The following is a 17331-nucleotide window of genomic DNA, read 5'->3' as shown; positions in this document are numbered from 1 at the left end:
CCAAAAATTTCCATGCTTCTTGATCCATCATTATGTGATCTAGTTTTAATCCAAACTTCGAGAAAAGTGGATACGTGAAGAATTTTGGCATATTAACTGTCATAATTATCACTCGGAGTAAAGGCAATTTCTCGAGCCCTTCTCTACCAATGACTTCCGCCAAAAATCCTAGTACCAGGGACTATTCTACAACTAGCAGTATCAAAGGAAAATACGAGATTCTAGATGGAGGAGATAAGGAAGTTAATGATTTGGAGCATGACACCGAAAGAGACCAAAAAATCAAAAACAGGAATATCTTTCTAGACAGTATTTACTCTTCAATTCCATCACTCCCCCCGAAGCCAGAAGCAGTAACAACCCCGGTTCGTCCAAAGCTAGCCCCTGGAATACCTCATTACTCCAAACCTATTTGTTTTTCAGCCTTACTGGTTGAAAAAGAAATGGAAAAGGCCCAAGTAAGACCTAGAACTGCTACTAGTCCAATGAGAGTCGTCAGGGATGATAAAGATTCCAGAGATGACAAGCTGGCAGTGTCAGGTAAAAAACGCTGCGAGTCCCAACCAATGTTAAACTCCAACGTTAGTCTTAACTGGGATACCGCTAGGGAAATGAATCCAATAACACAAGAAAGTTTACCATCAATGATAGAGTCAGAATCGTCTGGTGCTCCTTCTGATAAAGTTTCCAACAGCGATCATGATAACCTCTCTTATATCAACGAAAAAGCAGGAAAAATTTTTGACGACGAAATAGGTACTCCTCTTGAAAGGTCAAACACAGTTATGTACAATCCTGTTGAAAACCAGGCTTCGCCGTCGACATCCGGTAACACGCTCTCAAGCACCGATGGAGCTAATAACACATCCGAAAAAACAGGGATCCTCAGTGAAGAGAAGTGGTTACAGATAGAGAATTCATTTCTTATATCCCAGGCTCCCGAATCCTTCACCCCCACTGTATCAAGCAAGTATATTCCATACTGCAATTCTGCGATTGTGGGTTCAAGCGCGTTGCGTTCTAGTGGCCCAGGTTCTCGGGGAGCTACTGTTAATCCTTTCTTTTTGGAAAATGTTGACTCTGGTATCGCCCCTGGTCTGGCAGTAATCAATGAAACGATACTTTCCGGAAAGAAATCAGAAAAGATGAACAATAGGGATTCCGCTCTGGACCTTCCGCTGCATTCATTTATCCTGCCAAAGAGTTATTACAAGAGACGGTTCTACGTTTTAATGATGATTACCGGATGCTTCATCATAATCCTGTTCATGCTTGGATTGTACGTATTGCCTCAACTCAGTGAAACTCTATGTTCTATTACTAACACTATGACTTAGGATGCAACTTCGGAATCATAAATCACTGCCAATTAACTTGGAAACAGCGGTTCGAAATTTGGATGCTGGTGAAAAACAACTACTCTTAGATATGCTTCAGGGCCAATTTAATACCTCTAATGCATCTCACTCTGGTTATGACCCAAGTACTAGCAAAACCGCCGGTCACGTCTCAAAAAATGACTCGCTGGTTAATAATTATTTTCCCCGGGGTGCCGATATTCCAGGGTACAACTCAGTAGCTGGGTTACCTGAAAAGTACCGAGACGACCAGGAAATTGTTAGTTTGATGTCCGATAACCGACTCCATAGCGTGTTTTATGGTATAGATTACGCACCGCGAGGGGTAATGTATGTTGTACCACCGTTCACAAGGAATTACTAACTAACGACCAATTTAGGGCACCAACCTGTGGTGCCACTCTTCGTGAGGTGATGCTAGATCTTGCAGTATTGTCACGTCTTACTACGAGAATAAGAACGTATGGAATGCAGTGTAACCAGGCCTCTTTGATTTTCCAGGCCATCGGGGAACTTAACCTTAACATGACGCTTGCTATGGGTATTTGGATCGGAGAGAACGACCGTATTAACACTCAGCAGATGAATACAATGAGGAATATGCTACAGATATATCCTCGCCGATACTTTGAGTCGTTGTACATCGGAAACGAGGTTCTCTTCAGAGAGGAGATGCCAGTAAACGGATTGGTTAGGTACATTAACGAAGCTAAAAACATTGTCAAGGAATCTGGCAGAGAATGGGCCAATTTACCGGTGGGTACCTCAGAAATTGGATCCAAAATGAATAAGCAGATTATTGATTCCTCGGATCATGTGGGTGTCAACATTCATCCGTTCTTCGGTGGTGGTAACGTTGGGATGGCTACTAAATGGACTTTTGACTTTATAGAGGAACAGGTGGAATCGTTGCAAGCGGGAAAAGGGAATAAGAAGCCAATCACCATTTCCGAGGTGGGTTGGCCATACGGAGGTGGATCCTATAAGGCAGCGGTGGCAGGGCCGCGCCAATTCCAGCAATTCTTGGATAGCTTTGTATGTGAGGCACGGAGACAAAACTATGGATGGTACTGGTTTGAGGGTTTTGACGAACCCTGGAAAAAGGTTTTCCATTCTCCGAATAGCAGGATCGAAACACAGTGGGGGATATTCACCCCAGATCGGAAAATTAAGGAGGGGATTACCATTCCCTGGTGTTGGTAAATTTATCAAACTAAACACTACACGATGTAGCGAATAGCTAATTAATTTGACAATCTCTGGAAGAGATATTAATTATCTGGATTAACTTCGTAGTCCCGTAAATAGCTAAATCATTGCTATAACTCAACTGGAGTATATAAATTAGAATTAATACCAGGATTAATACTAGGATTGGGGGGTACCGGCATACAGGGCCGTTATAACGCTTGCTATGCCAGCAAGCTTGAGTTGAACCTGTTAAGTCTCTATGCTTTAATATTTATGTCGAAATAACAAATTTTATACAAGAGGGCACATTAGGTCTTTCGTAAACTACGGATTTCCCAAGCCATGAGTACTCGGTTTAAGCAATCCTGTTCGCTCATTTCTAATTCTACCCCCGACTGCTTCATAAACTTGCTCACTAACTAGTATCTAGTTCACCTTCAGAATCAAATGACCCGTCTCCGCGTTCCGAAGAGCAATCATTTTGTAACACGTCCACAAAAAGAACAAGGCAAAACTTCCAAAGCACAATGTGACATTAGCAACGACCCAGATATCCGGTAAACTTGCTGGTGGAGTGACGTAGGCATCACAAAGATGAATAGCAACGGCGGCAGAAGTAGATAGGACAGTGACAGGTCTCCAGAACCAGCCCTTCGGTAACGGGTCACGCTTTAAGCTGTGATCGACCACAAGGAGCGTCAGGCCGGGGATGATGAACTTCGGAAGAAAGAGGGAGATCCAGTCCAAGCTGCCGATCAACCAGTTGAACAAAAGTCCTACTACAGTATACTGTAAGCTCAAACCATCCTTCTTGAGCAACGGCCACATGCTGAAAAGGCCGATGTTATTGATCCAGGCAACCATGGCAAGTACCTGCGCATCGTTGTCACAGAAGAGAAGCGTCGTAGGCATCAAGGGGATCAACACAGACTTTTCGTGTACTTGGAAGCTAAACAAGTAGAACGCCCAACTGACAGCCGCGAAGCCCCACGGCAAGAGATGCTTTCTTGGGTAGAGAAAGATTACGGTACATGGGCCGACAATGGCCGCAATTGTGGCGATGAACGAGTAGAACTGCAACTGCTGGGTATCAAAGAGGTTCTTGTACTTGACAAAGGTGTTTGTAGCGCACCAGAAGTTGCCCACCTTGTCCTCGAAGATGCCGCGGCTGAAGGGAAACACCCGGAGCATCACTTGCTGCAACATCAATATGGTATTGCCTCTTCCAGCTGAATAAACAAGCGGGAGGAGCATCACGGATGACGTCACAAGGACGCTAATACCGACCGAGAGCAAACGCAAGAGGTTGAAGCGGGAAAGCGGCCACACGCACACACTGAGCATGTAAGCAAAGATAAACGGCGCGTAGTACAAGGCCATCTGTTTGAAGAAGAGCGAGCACGTGAACGCAATAGCCGCCAACGCGTAGTTGTCGTGAAGTAGCTGGACGATGGCAAGAAGCGTCAAACCAAGCATTACGGAATTGTATTGGAAGTGTCCGTGATCCACCAAGATCAATGATGGCTGGAAGAGAATGGCAGCTACAGCGATAGTCTGATCGATTGCCGGCTGGCGATGGTACTTGCCTGCCATCCAGCGCGCAAAGCCGAACACTGCAGGGTAGTAAACCAAGACCTCGCTCGCAATGGCGGTGTAACGCATGTAGGACTTGAGATTCTCAGACTCAAACATGCGCGAATCTACGAGGGTAAACCACGCGGGGTTGATGAAGCTGCCGACCTTACCCAAGACCCATGAATGGTACGTAGTGAGCGGCGGATAGTCGAGGCCCCAATACTGTAAATCGTAAAAGTACCACTCTTTCATCGGCAAGTGCGTGGTGATCTCCATCCAGTGGCGCTGTGCCTCAAAGTCCCCGTGGATTGGCGGCGAGCCCATTCCGGAGTACGAGCCGAGGCCCACGCCGCAGCGGATGATGACGGTGAACACGATGATGATGTAGCGCGCAGCCCATTGGTTTGGTGCCGGGCGGAACGGCATAAGAAAGTCATATAGCGGCGACGCATAGAAGGATGACACTTCTTTGAGCAGCCTCTTTGGTGACATGGTATGGGAGATGGCTTTTATGAGGAGAGTAGATGTAACCGTCCAAATATTAATATATGTGTTGATATAAGCCGTGTGGGTTATGAGCGATGGAGTACAGTGCAGATGTGAAGCGTCAGCGACAGTTATAAGGGAAGGTGACAAAGGTCTCCCTTAAACGTGGGCCAAGGGTTGCTTTCCGAAGTAATATGTACATAATATGTTTCAATCCAAGCTTGACGGTATAATACATCCGTATTGGTATTCTCCACAATATTTTTTTTCCCATTAATGTCATTGGCTACGTGATGCCCCCCATCTCTGTCCATTGCCTGGACCACGCATCTCACGTGCGCCCCATGCAACTAAGAGCTTCTTTGGGCAGAATTGCATCCAAGTATGTTGAGTAATATGGTTGTGATTCGACCTAAAATGCGCTATACTCAAACACCTCGGCTAATTTCTCCTTTTCTAAAATTCCAGCGTTATCTTTTCAGTAAGCCATTTACAAAATTTAACGCCATTCTTGGGAAATGGAAATATTTGAATAACACCAAAGTCCAGTAGCTATATGAGCGAGAAGAGAGTCGATAATAGTCCCGTTAAATCACCTGACAAGTTGCACATATATGTCCGGGTATATTAACACCGGCTAGTGGCCATTCACTTTTGGCAGTCCCTGATCCATATGCATGCGATAAACCCGCATGCAGGTCTGTCATATCGGTGTTAAGTCGAAGAGCTTCGAGTAAATAGTTTTCTTCACTTATTAACCACAGTTTGTTCCCTTTTTAAATGTTTGTCTCTGTGAAGCATATAAATGATTAGAGGATAGCTTCTAGGTATAAATATCCGAATACCTACGTTACAACTGCCGGCTTAATCAATTTTCGTCATGCACAAGCTCATTCAATCACTGGCCCAAACCATCTATAGTTTCGATGCCGCTGCCATCCACAGTTGCAACACTAATCCCCCCATTAATTACGACTACAAGAAATTCTCTGATAAATGCCTATTGCCTATCAAATTCAAGGGGTTTCCATTACAGTGCCGTTTAGATGACTTTCCCGTGGAAGTGCTAGCTAAAATTGCCAATCAGCTCCTGCAACATGATTGTTTGTCAATAATGTATACCTGCAAACTTCTATACAATGTGGGTATAGCTCACTTGTATCAATCTGTTATCATTGACAAATCCTATTCCCGATTTAACCACGAAAAACATGCACAGATATTTTCTCATCCTAACCGTAGCGCATTGGGTAGTACATACATTCGCACTTTCTCCAATTTTATTGCGTTTCTCAAACACGTCTCTGAAGCACCTTACTTGAGGTCTCTAATAAAGCGTTTCAGGTGCATAACTTTACCTGATAACACTTTCCCGCTTATGTTTCCCATCCGCCACGTGGTGAAGAGCTCGCTTCAATCCTTCTTCGCGCAACTCCCAACGCTCAACGAGCTTGTCTGGTTAGACGTGTCCAGTGGAGCCCCAGAAATTATAAAGTTTACCAGTTTAATGAACGTGGAAAATAAGCTCTCTTTGCAGAGTATAGCCGTGGATTTAAGCATGTGGGATATCACTGCCAAAAGCGGTATACAGCATCAAAACCCCGTGTGCAACTTCCTCAACTTACGTAACTTGGCTCTTTTTCCCATTTCCAATTCACAGTACTTGGCAAAGCTTGTTAAAATATTTGTTAGTGGAACCATGGAGGGTGAAATATATGTCAACAGACGATTAAAGTCTCTCGGAGTGGCGCGGTTGCCGCGTGAAAATAAGATCTTGAAGCCACCCAGTTCCCTGTTAATCCTTACATCACCAGCAGTAACCACGCTTGATTTGGACGTGGTCCATTCTCTTTCTTCCGTTCAAGTGAATGGCAAGAAGTTAAATATCCGCTACTCTGAGTTAAACCACCTTTCGCTTTCTCACTGTTTCTTGGTTCCCGGTGACTTCCCTAGATTGAATCTGATTGTGAATCTAAGAAATCTTACACGATTAGAGTTCATACGCATCAGTGAGGTGCAAATTATCCCCCACGGGCGCATCGGACACGGGACGAAGGCGTTATTAGCACCGAGTTTGATCGTACAGTTGGCACCTTTGCTTCTCAATTTAGAAGTACTTCATCTTGATTACAGAGAGTGTATGGCCGACACAGTACCAGAGTTTCTTTCTTTGTTAACCAGTCCAAAATTGCGAGAACTCGACATAACTGTTAGGTGGAACCAGTCTAAATTGAGCTCTTACAGTTCTTGGCAAGACCTATGCGCTCTCTACTTGGAAAGAATATCCCTCTTTAAAGGTTCCCTCACTAAGCTTTCCATTAGTGCCAAGGAAGAAAATCTGTTTGGAGACTTGGGGAAGCAGTTTCCTGAGGGGCTCCTAGAGACGTTTCTTCCACGCTTGCAAAACTTGGTCTCTCTTCGCGTGGATTCTGAGAAAAGACTCCCAGCGGATGTGGAGCGTACGTTGTCGGTACTACCAAATCTACAATTTCTTGATCTACAGGGCTCAGGATCGGATGGGGCCCCTCACATGGCGTTTCAGGTGGTGCATTCGGGGATCTTAGATAGCTGGTTAAAGGTGGAGCCACTTGTGTTGAAGTATTTGAAGGCAAGTAGAGCCCACGCTGATAGTAAATTGAGATATGTGAGGCTTGGCGGGAGCTTATTTGAGGTGGAAAAAGGAGGGATTCGTCCCCGTGAAGGTATAGATGCTTGGTTCAATGAGCAGGTGAGAGTTGGAGACAACTTTTGATTCCATCCTTTTATATAGCGTGATTGAGGATACTACAATACTAGCTTAATGTTTATAAGTACACCCGATTTGACTCCGATTAATGTCATAACTTGTAGACCTAGTGAAAGTTTCTTTTGCCGTTTATGGGAAACTGGAGGGTGGTCGGGGTGTTATTATGACACGCTGAGACATGGAAACGGCATGACGGAGTGGTTTAAAACTATGATATAAGAAATCTAAACTTGTACACCGATTACATGGTTATTTCGTGTCTATTTAACGGTTGAATCAGCTTTGAATAATCCTAATGATGTGCGTGTAAGAAATTACATAAACATTTCGGTGCCAGTCCCAGTTTCCACACAGCCACTAGTCATGTCAGAAGCTGAAACTTGAAATACCATCCACGTGTACGTAACCAGGCATATACTCAGCTAAAAATCGCCACTAGATAAGATACATTAAAAAAACATACATCAGTGTCCGATAGATTACTCTCCAAGAATGATTCTGGTAAGAGTCCCGGGCAATATTATCGTTATAATCCTTATACACTAATCGCGTCCATGTCTTCCGTATCCCAGCAAAAACCCGAGTTAGTGATAATACCCGTTTACTGTAAATTCTTTTTAATCCATAGCTTAAACCTACCAAGTTCCGTTTCAATTTATGGTGCGACTTCGGGGTGTAGTTGACCAGATACCAGCTAAATGCAGCTAGCAATTATTGTATAACTTCAGTCCAACTGGAGAGTATTGTATGGGCTCAGTGTCCTGCAAACTGGATATTCCTCACTCTGGCTGCGCCTCTTTCCTCGATGCAGGTCCTACTTTCCTGTAGCAAGCTGCTTACTTAATAATCGGCCAGCAAACGGTACGGCACGGAACGCGGAAGTAGCGTGACAGGAGTTGCGATCTGAAGCGCATTAAAGGGTCTATATTTCAGTTGCATTTCTCCAGCAAGTAATCACCTGGTACCTCACTAACCGTACTATTTCCTGCTATCAAACCTTCACACTATCTTACTTTTAATAATGGGTAAAGCCGCTTCCAAATTATCCAAAGACGATATCAGTGCCTTGAAGAAGTCGACGTACTTTGACCGCCGCGAGTTGCAGACCTGGTACAAAGGTTTCTTAAGAGACTGTCCGTCAGGACAGCTTTCCAAAGAGGAGTTCACCAAAATCTACAAGCAGTTCTTCCCATTCGGGGAACCAAACGATTTCAGCAACTATGTATTCAACAACTTCGATACCGACCACTCCGGCTATATCGACTTCAAGGAGTTCATCGTGGCCATCTCCACCACCTCCAGAGGCTCATTAGAGGAGAAATTGGTGTGGGCGTTCAAGATGTATGACTTGAACGAGGATGGTAAGATCAGCTTCGACGAAATGTTGGCCATTGTCAAGGCCATCTACAAAATGAGCGACCCGATGGTACAGTTGGACGACGACGAAAGCACCCCGGAAAAACGCGTGCAAAAGATCTTTACCTTGATGGACAAGGATAAAGACGGCGAGATCACGTTGGAAGAGTTCAAGGAGGGCTCCAAGTTGGACCCAAGCATCTTGCACGCCTTGAAGTTGTACGATGGGTTGGTTTAACGTTTATTTTAGATGTATTGTTTTGGCGTAATCATTGACGTATGGCATTTTTGTAGTTATGATGAGACTAAGTGATAGCTGTGTGATGTTTGGTTTAGATTCTTCCTTGGTGAAACAAGAGGGATAATGGGAATCTGAGTCTTTAAGCTACTTGCACAATGTGGAGGGGGGTTGAACTCTACGTATAATCTGGTTGTCCGTGGAACTACAAACCCCTTCAGATAAAGATTTACTTACCTTTCAGTATGACACTTGGCCATTTTTCAGGCACCAAGATGTCTATAATTTGATCCTATCCCTGTTTATTCGCTGCATCAGCAGATTGATCCACGTGCAAGTACGTGGATCCTAAAAACATGCATATGCACACACTCAGAGCTTATCTCCTGCCTCTAATATGTTTATTTAGTTTGCACCAACCTTTAGAAATCTTCCAGTAAAATTTAGCCTGGACGTGATATTGGTGATCCGATGATTTTTCTACGTTAAAGCCTCTCTGGCGCTAAGAGAACCAGACAAAGGCTTTATACGTTTTGCCGTAGAGTGGGATGAATCTCTGCACTTGGCCGCTACTTCCTGTAACAACAAGGAAACGCAAAGACACTACAAAGAGAAGCAAAAGGTTAAACCTGGCATCTTCAACAAACTTTAGCCCCGAACTCGGTGAACATCGCTTGGCTAGATATTTGAGCTACCAGCTGGAGATCTGTTTTCGGGAAACAACCTAGGTTATTTCACATTCCTCGTGGGCATCGTAGCATTATCACTCCAAAGTATGCTTCCTGAGGACCCCCTCTATCAAACCAAAAACATCACGCCAAGTAGCTGTCTACTGTGATATCGCTGCTGAGAAAGCCTTGGGATCTACCCTTACTCTTAAGCACGCCCCTACCCTACAGTCCACTTCTCACATCCTTACGACATCCATTCGAGGTACATTACGCTTGGGCATCCGGATCATGGACTTCCTCATCATCGTCCTCCTCATCCTCCTCATCATCCTCCTCATCCTCATCCTCATCCTCCTCATCCTCCTCATCCTCGTCACCTTCGATGCCTAGCTTAGCATTGCGGATGCTGATGAGCCGCTTGCGCACAATCTCGACGCATTCACTCCACTCGCGCATACCACCCATTCCTATGTCACCGCAGACCAACACTTTCTCAACCGGCTTGAGCACCTCGATCCAGGGGCAGTCGGCGACCAACTGGGTCACGTGGCGCTTGGTCATTGGATGCGTGTACATGAACGTGTTCATGGCGGGCGCGACAATTATCGGTGTCATCGGATTCCAACCGCGGATGATCGACGTCAAGAGATTGTCGCTAAGCCCGTTGGCCATTTTCGCCAACGTGTTTGCAGAGAGCGGCGCCACTAACAAAATATCTGCCCACTTACGCAACTCAACATGTAAAATCGGATCGCCCACGCTGCGACTGCGGCTCTCGGGCGTGCACCATTCATCTTTGTCACGCCACACCTTGACCTCGGCCTGAATCTTCAACCCGTTGAGGAAGTGGGACGCGGCGTTGGTCGCTACTACTTGCACGCTCATCTTGTCCGGTCCGTAGATCTCGTAGAGCTTGTCGATAATAAGCGGCACCTTGATGGTGGCAACCGAGCCTGATACCCCGAGTAAAATGTGAATCTTTTCGTCATCGTGGCGCTGCAAGTACTGTGTGAACGGAATAGGGGGGCCCGTCGGCACCAGGATGACCTGCTTCACGGCTTTGCGGCGCACGATCAGCGGCGCACGCGCAAGCTCCGGCAAGAGACGCTCTTCGTCTGAGACAGGGGAAGCCACACTGCTAGGCGACTGCGGCAACGGGAACGTAGGCGCAATGTCATAATTAGCGTAGCGGCTGGAAGGGGCAGCAAACTGCAAAAAGTCGCCTGTAATGGAGCTCTGGCGTGAAGTGATGGACGCCTGGCGCGAAGGCACTGAAGGCGTGCGCGAAGGCGCTACGCGCGGATTTGTCGAGAGCGCCGCGCGTGGATTCGCTGAGAGCGCAGCAAGAGCCGACACTGGCGCATCCCCTGACACATTGGTGGTTGAAGGTCGTGCAGAGATGGAACCACGGTGCGAGCGCTCGATCGCAGAGGGTTCAGTGAAGGAAACTGAGTTAGTGTATTTCAACGGGCCATCCTCGCTGGCCTTGATGCACGGTGGGGGGGTTGTTTCGCGGTTGGAGCTTACGTGAAGGGTAGGGAAAGGAGTCGCCGCAGTTGCAGCAGATTTTGGAGTAGCTTCGCTAGCAGCTTGTTTTGGGGCCGCAGGTGCCGCGGCGGTAGCTTGTTTTGCTACCGTTGGTACTGCTGTCACTGGAGTCGTTGGGGCTATGGGAACCACGTCGTTCTCTTTGTTTGGCATCGTGTGTATGGGTGTATATTCAAGGAATCAGTGAAATAACTCGGTAAGGTTCAATCAGTGATGGTCAAAGTAACGAGGTTGGAAAGTTCACCAATGGAACAAGTCTCGGCTAAAGGAGTGCAGCTTTACCCAATTATCGCGGCTGTCGGAGAAATGTGAATAGGGTGTTATTTCTTGGCGGGAGGTAACCTTGATACACGTCAAAAGGCTTGGGTGGCACGCGTTGTGATGTGATTGCTGTGAGAAAAAAAATTGCAAAATCGAGGGGCATTTTGCACGGTCCAGATATCATGCCCATCGCCTCCGATCCGCGAGCGCTGGAAAATATCTCATTCTGACTGATCCATGCGCGCGGCAAAATTTTTCACCGCAACCGAAGAGGGGACGGCATGCGCGGAGAACTCTGTTGGGGGTATAAGCGGAAGCAATACTAGTTATTAAAAAGGCTATATAAGCATGGCGCAATATTTGTGTGATAAGCCTAGGAAGTCTGTAGAAGTTTAGCCAACATCTACACCAAATTCAAGCGCGCATGCGACTTGGATACTAAAACGAGAAAACTACACGTCAGATACTCTCATAATAATCCATTCTCTGGAAGTTTACGCCTCGGTCCTATAATATTCGAATATTTATTGCAAGCTAAAAAAAAACATTCCAGAGTTATTCAACAGTGGTGTGGAAGTTTTATGGCTTGCTAGGAGCCAATGAATGAATCTCAAAATCGCTAACAATTTGATATTTGTCAGCACGTTTTTGCTGTCCTTATTGCGGTTTCTACGTCTGTCGAACATTTGGATTTCGGCAGGGATTACAGATCATGGATAGGCCGCCCAATTTTCGGGAACGACATTCTGTAGCTGTCATATTGTAATAGTATATTGAATTGTCATCTTGTATTTGTCATATTTTTGTTACCTGGTTATCATGCGTTTGTCATCTCGTGCCTGTCATCGCATGATTATCCAACCTACTGTAACACAACCTTACTCTGTCAACAAGTATCGACTTCAATGGTGTCGATTATATAACACATAAATCTCTTATCTTTTATATCTTTCCATATTCCTCAAGGTTCTTCTTTCGTTGGATTTACATATAGGAGTTCTGGTTGGAGTTTTGATAGAACTTGGAGATTTTCACGGATGGTTTCGTGGTCTAGTTGGTTATGGCACCTGCTTAACACGCAGTACGTCCCCAGTTCGATCCTGGGCGAAATCATTCTTTTTTCCACTTGGAGTGGCGTGAAAAAAAGCTGACAGCTTCTTGTATCTCTTATGTCAGGGTTAACCTCATTAGCTTGGTTACTCTCTTTTGTATAAGATATCTTCGAAAATGATGACCTTAGACCCTCTGAGATTAATACCAAACTATTATAGTATTATTGGGTATAAGTATCATACTTTTACGACTATACCTGTTATTGTTTTCAGTCACGACTGCCTGATCTTTAATAGCCCAGGATATTTTATAGTCTTATAAACTTCGAAAATCGTAGAAGGCATGGCATTCTAAAACCTACATGCTAGCGGCTAGCATTAAATGCGGTGGCTTCCTCCTATTGACACTATACTAGCGCTCTGGTCGGGCCAGCTTACTAAGATTAGTCTACTTTAAAAACTGTGATTCACCATTCTCCTGGCAATTTCACATGCTGCTACCCCAGCTATGACAAGTTCTAGTTACATAATAGATTTATTTTCTATAGACATGTACAAGCAATATTGCTCAAACCTTAACCTGGGCCTTCAATCTGTCGGCAACGGCGTCCAAAAACTCGGTAGTAGTGACGTAGGAGGATCTATCGGTCTTACCAGAAGCCAAAGCCAAGTCCTTAGTCATGATTCCGTCTTCCTGGACGGTGTCCAAGGTGGCCTTTTCCAAGAGCTCAGCAAATTTGACAACCTCCGGAGTATTGTCCAAGGTCCCTCTCTGGGCAATACCCCTGGTCCAGGCAAAGATGGACGCAATGGAGTTGGTAGAAGTCTCTTTGCCCTGTTGGTGTTGTCTGAAGTGTCTGGTGACCGTGCCGTGGGCGGCCTCAGACTCAAAAGACTTGCCATCTGGAGTCATCAACACAGAAGTCATCAACCCCAAGGACCCGAAGCCTTGCGCAACAATATCAGACTGCACATCACCGTCGTAGTTCTTCAAGGCCATGATGTAGCCACCCTTGGACTTAATCATCTGCGCAACCATATCGTCGATCAAACGGTGCTCGTACCAGATGCCCGCAGCCTCGAACTGACTCTTGTAGGTGGAGTCATATAATTCCTGGAAGATGTCCTTGAATCTGCCGTCGTACTTCTTCAAGATAGTGTTCTTGGTAGACAAGAACAAATTCAAGTTCTTGGACAAAGCCAACTTAAATGAGGAGTGAGCAAAGCCGTAGATGGATTCATCGGTGTTGTACATCGCCAAAGCCACACCTGGGCCCTGGAAGTCGTACACGTTCAAGGTGGTTGAAGCACCGCCGTTGGTAGGGGTGTAGATCATCTCCAACTTCCCTGGGCCCTCGACCACTAAGTCAGTGGATCTATACTGGTCACCAAAGGCGTGTCTTCCAATAATAATTGGCTTTTCCCAGCCTGGAATTAATCTTGGGATTCTGGGAATCACAATCGGCTCTCTAAAGACGGTTCCGTTCAAGATGTTTCTGATAGTTCCGTTAGGCGACTTCCACATCTGCTTCAAGCCAAATTCTTCGACTCGCTGCTCGTCTGGTGTGATAGTGGCACACTTGACACCGACACCGTATTTCTTAATGGCCTCCGCGGCATCCACAGTGATTTTGTCGTTGGTCTGGTCACGCGACTCGATCCCCAAGTCGTAGTACTTCAAGTCAACCTCCAAGTACGGGTTTATCAACTTGTCCTTGATGATTTGCCAGATAATTCTGGTCATCTCGTCACCGTCCAACTCCACAATTGGGTTCTTGACCTTGATCTTGGCCAAGGAAAGTTGAGTATAAGAGAAGGATCTCTGGGAAACGGCCATTCTGGCCAAGGTATGGGCTCTCATGGTAGAGGCCTGGCGACGGAACATAGCAGCGGTAGACATTGTGTATATATGACGGATACTATACTTTTGAAGAAAGAGAAAGAAACAAGATATATATACACTAAAAGTCAGCGGCGAATGTCTTCCGCAAGTTGCCCCATACCCAGAGTGAATCATCGCGCGTGGAAAGTTCCGAGTGCGAGGAGCTCCGATAACTAAGCGCGGTGTGCACCCCTCGGCGTGCCAGCGGGGGACTGTAGCCCCTCCCGGATAGTTTTATCTACGGCGCCGGTACCGGCTTACTCATCAAGCAGTTGCGTAGCGTGCCGGAGGAGGAAAGTGTTAGGCTGGCCGTGGTCCGAAACGTTGACATATGACTCATTTAAAGGGGCACTCCCAGCGGTATGTCTCATGTGATGGTGTAATAAGTATTATTAAGGAATAACAGAAGAAAAAGGGTGGTATTACAAAATACAGATGCTTCTCAACGGTTCCACCGAGGCCGTGTGAAAGGTCATTAGAATAATGATTAAGATTAGAGTGAAATATAAGATCGCGAATTTACGTCACTTCCCAATATCGTACTGCATATCAAGAAAGCAAGCCTAGAAGTTCATTTTTGCGTGTACCTGATTCACAAGTGTAACAGGATCTGTTTACATCTAGAGTTAAAATACTAAAAAATATTATACATATATAACCCGTGGTGGGCTATGGTCCAAGAAAACAAAGAGGAACCCAATAATAAAAAGATAAATCCGGAAAAAAGCCAAGTATTTGAGAGACTACAAGGGAGAAATATAATACTAAAACTTCCGAGGACCATGCTACGGTTGGCATGAAAAAGAGTGTGGTAAAGAAGAAAGTTACCTGGAAGCTCTCCCGCTGCAGTCTAAGGGCACAGGTTGACCCACTCGGTGACGGTTACATACCTCGTCCGAAGCAGGATGGATGATTCCGGTGCACTAGAAATTTGAGATAAAGCAGTACTTTCAGGGTTGGAGGAAGTGATGGAGCTAGGAACAGCGGTTGGTGTCGTCGATAAGTCAGAAAAGGTCGAAAACGTCGGTGATTCAAAGCTAGTAGCAGAATGTGAAGACGATGAATAGTGAGTATCGTTGCTGATGAAACTAGACACGCTGGATTCAAAATTTGAGGCAGAAATCGATCTGATAGATGAAACTGACTCAGGAACAGAATCGGTAGATGAAACAAAATCGGTGGCGGATATTGGTACAGAAACAGGATTGGAAGACGAGGCAGAATCGGAGGCAGATGTCAACACAGAAAAAGTATGTGAAGACGAAACATTATCAGATGCAGACGCTGGTGTTGAACTAAGATCAGAGGACGAAGCCGACTTTGAATCAGAATTAGAAGACAAGACATTCTTGGAGGAAAACGTTGGTGTAGAAACGATATCAGAAGACGAAGCTAATGCTGAAACCATTACGGAGGAAGAAACATTGTCTGAGACAGATGCTGATATTGAACCATAATAAGAGGACGAAACAGGATTGGAGGCAGAAGTTGGTGTTGAACCTGAATCGGAGGATGAAGCTGATACAGAATCAGCATCGGTGGATAAATCAGAAGCAGATGTTTGTACTGAAACAATACCCGAGGATAAAATATTCTCAGAGATAGATGTTGATACTGAACCAGAGGAAACCCCTGACCCAAGAGAAGTATCGGAGGATAAACCAGAATCTGAGAAAGACACTAATGATGAGCCAGTGATGGATAACGAAACATTATCAACGATAGATGCTGATTCTGAGCCCGAATCTGAAGATGAGACCTTTTCAGGGGCAGACACCGATGTAGAAACAAAATCGGAGGATGATTCATTCTCAGAATTAGACACTGATGCAGACTCAGACTCGGAGGATAGAACTGGCCCTGGAGAAGTATCAGAGGATGAATCAGAAACAATACCAGAAGGTAAAACAGAAACTGAGGGCAAATCAGAAACAATGTTAGAGGATGAAACTGGATCAGTGGACAAAACTGACGCAGAAACAGTAAAGGATAACAAACCTGACGTTGCATCAGAATCATAAGACGAGATATTCTCGGAAACTGAATCTAACGTCGAACCATTCTCGGTGACAGATGCTGACACCGAACCAGAGTCGAACGACGAAACATTCTCAGAGGATAATACTTGTGCTGAATCAGAATTGGAAGATGAGACATTGTCAGAGGTAGACGTTGGTGCTGAACCAGAATCGGACGACAAAATAGTATCAGAAACAGATGATGTTGAACCAACATCGGAGAAAGAAGCTGACACTGAACCAATCCCAAAAGATGAAACATTTTCAGAGGATACAGCAGGCACGGAGACAGAATCAGAAGATAATACATTCTCGGAGGCTGACCCTAATGTTGAGCCATTCTCAATGGCAGGTGTTGATGCTAAACCGGAATCAAAGGACGGATCTGACCCAGACATAGTATCAGAGGGTGAAATAGAATCAATGTACGAAGCTGGCACAGAAATAATACCTGAGGACGAAACAGTGGCAGAAGCAGACACCGGTGCTAGGTTAGAATCGGAGGACGATATATTCTCTGAGACTGACTCAAATGTTGAACCACTATCAGTAGTTGACAGTGATGAAGCACCAGGATTAAAGGATAAGACAGAATCAGGAGCAGATGTTGGTACTGAAACAGTATCGGAAGATGAAACAGAATCAGAGGCAGGCGCTGATGCTAAATCGGATGATAGAGCTGGAACTGAAGCAAAATCAGAAGATAAACCATAATATGAGGAAGACACAATTGTTGAACTGGTAACGGAGGGCGAGACATTCTCAGAGACCGACTCTAATGTTGAACCACTCTCGGTAGCAGATACTGATACAGAACCAGAATCGGAAGACAAAATATTACCTGAAGCAGACGTTGATACCGGTTCAGAGTGGGACGACGAAACATTCTCAGAAGATAATATTTGTGCTGAACCAGAATTAGAGGATGGGACATTGTCAGAGATAGATG

The 17331-nt window shown here is 45.3% G+C and overlaps 7 protein-coding genes and 1 non-coding gene across 8 annotated transcripts; 5 read left to right on the top strand and 3 right to left on the bottom strand.

Moving 5' to 3' along the window:
- Positions 1-149: 149 nt before the first annotated feature.
- On the top strand, positions 150-2561 carry BABINDRAFT_169390 (uncharacterized protein; the record flags this gene model as incomplete). Its single annotated transcript, XM_019130655.1, has 3 exons — positions 150-1279; positions 1338-1688; positions 1739-2561. The coding sequence occupies 3 exons, from the start codon at positions 150-152 to the stop codon at positions 2559-2561; spliced, it is 2304 nt and encodes a 767-aa protein (XP_018982368.1).
- A 241-nt stretch (positions 2562-2802) lies between these two features.
- Positions 2803-4609, bottom strand: ALG6 (dolichyl-P-Glc:Man(9)GlcNAc(2)-PP-dolichol alpha-1,3-glucosyltransferase). Its single transcript, XM_019130090.1, has one exon. It carries the CDS (start codon positions 4548-4550, stop codon positions 2976-2978), a length of 1575 nt encoding a protein of 524 aa, XP_018982367.1. The 5' UTR covers positions 4551-4609; the 3' UTR covers positions 2803-2975.
- Positions 4610-5297: 688 nt separating this feature from the next.
- On the top strand, positions 5298-7441 carry BABINDRAFT_163770 (uncharacterized protein). The gene has a single exon (XM_019130089.1). The coding sequence runs from the start codon at positions 5491-5493 to the stop codon at positions 7360-7362; it is 1872 nt and encodes a 623-aa protein (XP_018982366.1). The 5' UTR covers positions 5298-5490; the 3' UTR covers positions 7363-7441.
- Positions 7442-8208: 767 nt separating this feature from the next.
- BABINDRAFT_163769 (frequenin) lies at positions 8209-9241 on the top strand. The gene has a single exon (XM_019130088.1). It carries the CDS (start codon positions 8378-8380, stop codon positions 8948-8950), a length of 573 nt encoding a protein of 190 aa, XP_018982365.1. The 5' UTR covers positions 8209-8377; the 3' UTR covers positions 8951-9241.
- A 630-nt stretch (positions 9242-9871) lies between these two features.
- BABINDRAFT_163767 (uncharacterized protein) lies at positions 9872-11687 on the bottom strand. Its single transcript, XM_019130087.1, has one exon. It carries the CDS (start codon positions 11320-11322, stop codon positions 9889-9891), a length of 1434 nt encoding a protein of 477 aa, XP_018982364.1. The 5' UTR covers positions 11323-11687; the 3' UTR covers positions 9872-9888.
- Positions 11688-12469: 782 nt separating this feature from the next.
- On the top strand, positions 12470-12543 carry BABINDRAFT_t368. The gene has a single exon. It is a non-coding gene; the product is annotated as a tRNA-Val (tRNA).
- Positions 12544-13032: 489 nt separating this feature from the next.
- On the bottom strand, positions 13033-14529 carry BABINDRAFT_163766 (NADP-dependent isocitrate dehydrogenase). The gene has a single exon (XM_019130086.1). It carries the CDS (start codon positions 14380-14382, stop codon positions 13051-13053), a length of 1332 nt encoding a protein of 443 aa, XP_018982363.1. The 5' UTR covers positions 14383-14529; the 3' UTR covers positions 13033-13050.
- Positions 14530-15446: 917 nt separating this feature from the next.
- On the top strand, positions 15447-15821 carry BABINDRAFT_10409 (uncharacterized protein; the record flags this gene model as incomplete). Its single annotated transcript, XM_019126737.1, has 1 exon — positions 15447-15821. One exon carries the CDS (start codon positions 15447-15449, stop codon positions 15819-15821), a length of 375 nt encoding a protein of 124 aa, XP_018982362.1.
- Between the last annotated feature and the right edge of the window lie 1510 nt (positions 15822-17331).

The sequence above is a fragment of the Babjeviella inositovora genome (genome assembly GCF_001661335.1).
Source record: "Babjeviella inositovora NRRL Y-12698 unplaced genomic scaffold BABINscaffold_18, whole genome shotgun sequence".
NCBI classification, from domain to species: domain Eukaryota; kingdom Fungi; phylum Ascomycota; class Pichiomycetes; order Serinales; genus Babjeviella; species Babjeviella inositovora.
The sequence above is the reverse complement of the archived record's forward strand: the minus strand, read 5'-3'. Positions and strand labels throughout refer to the sequence as shown.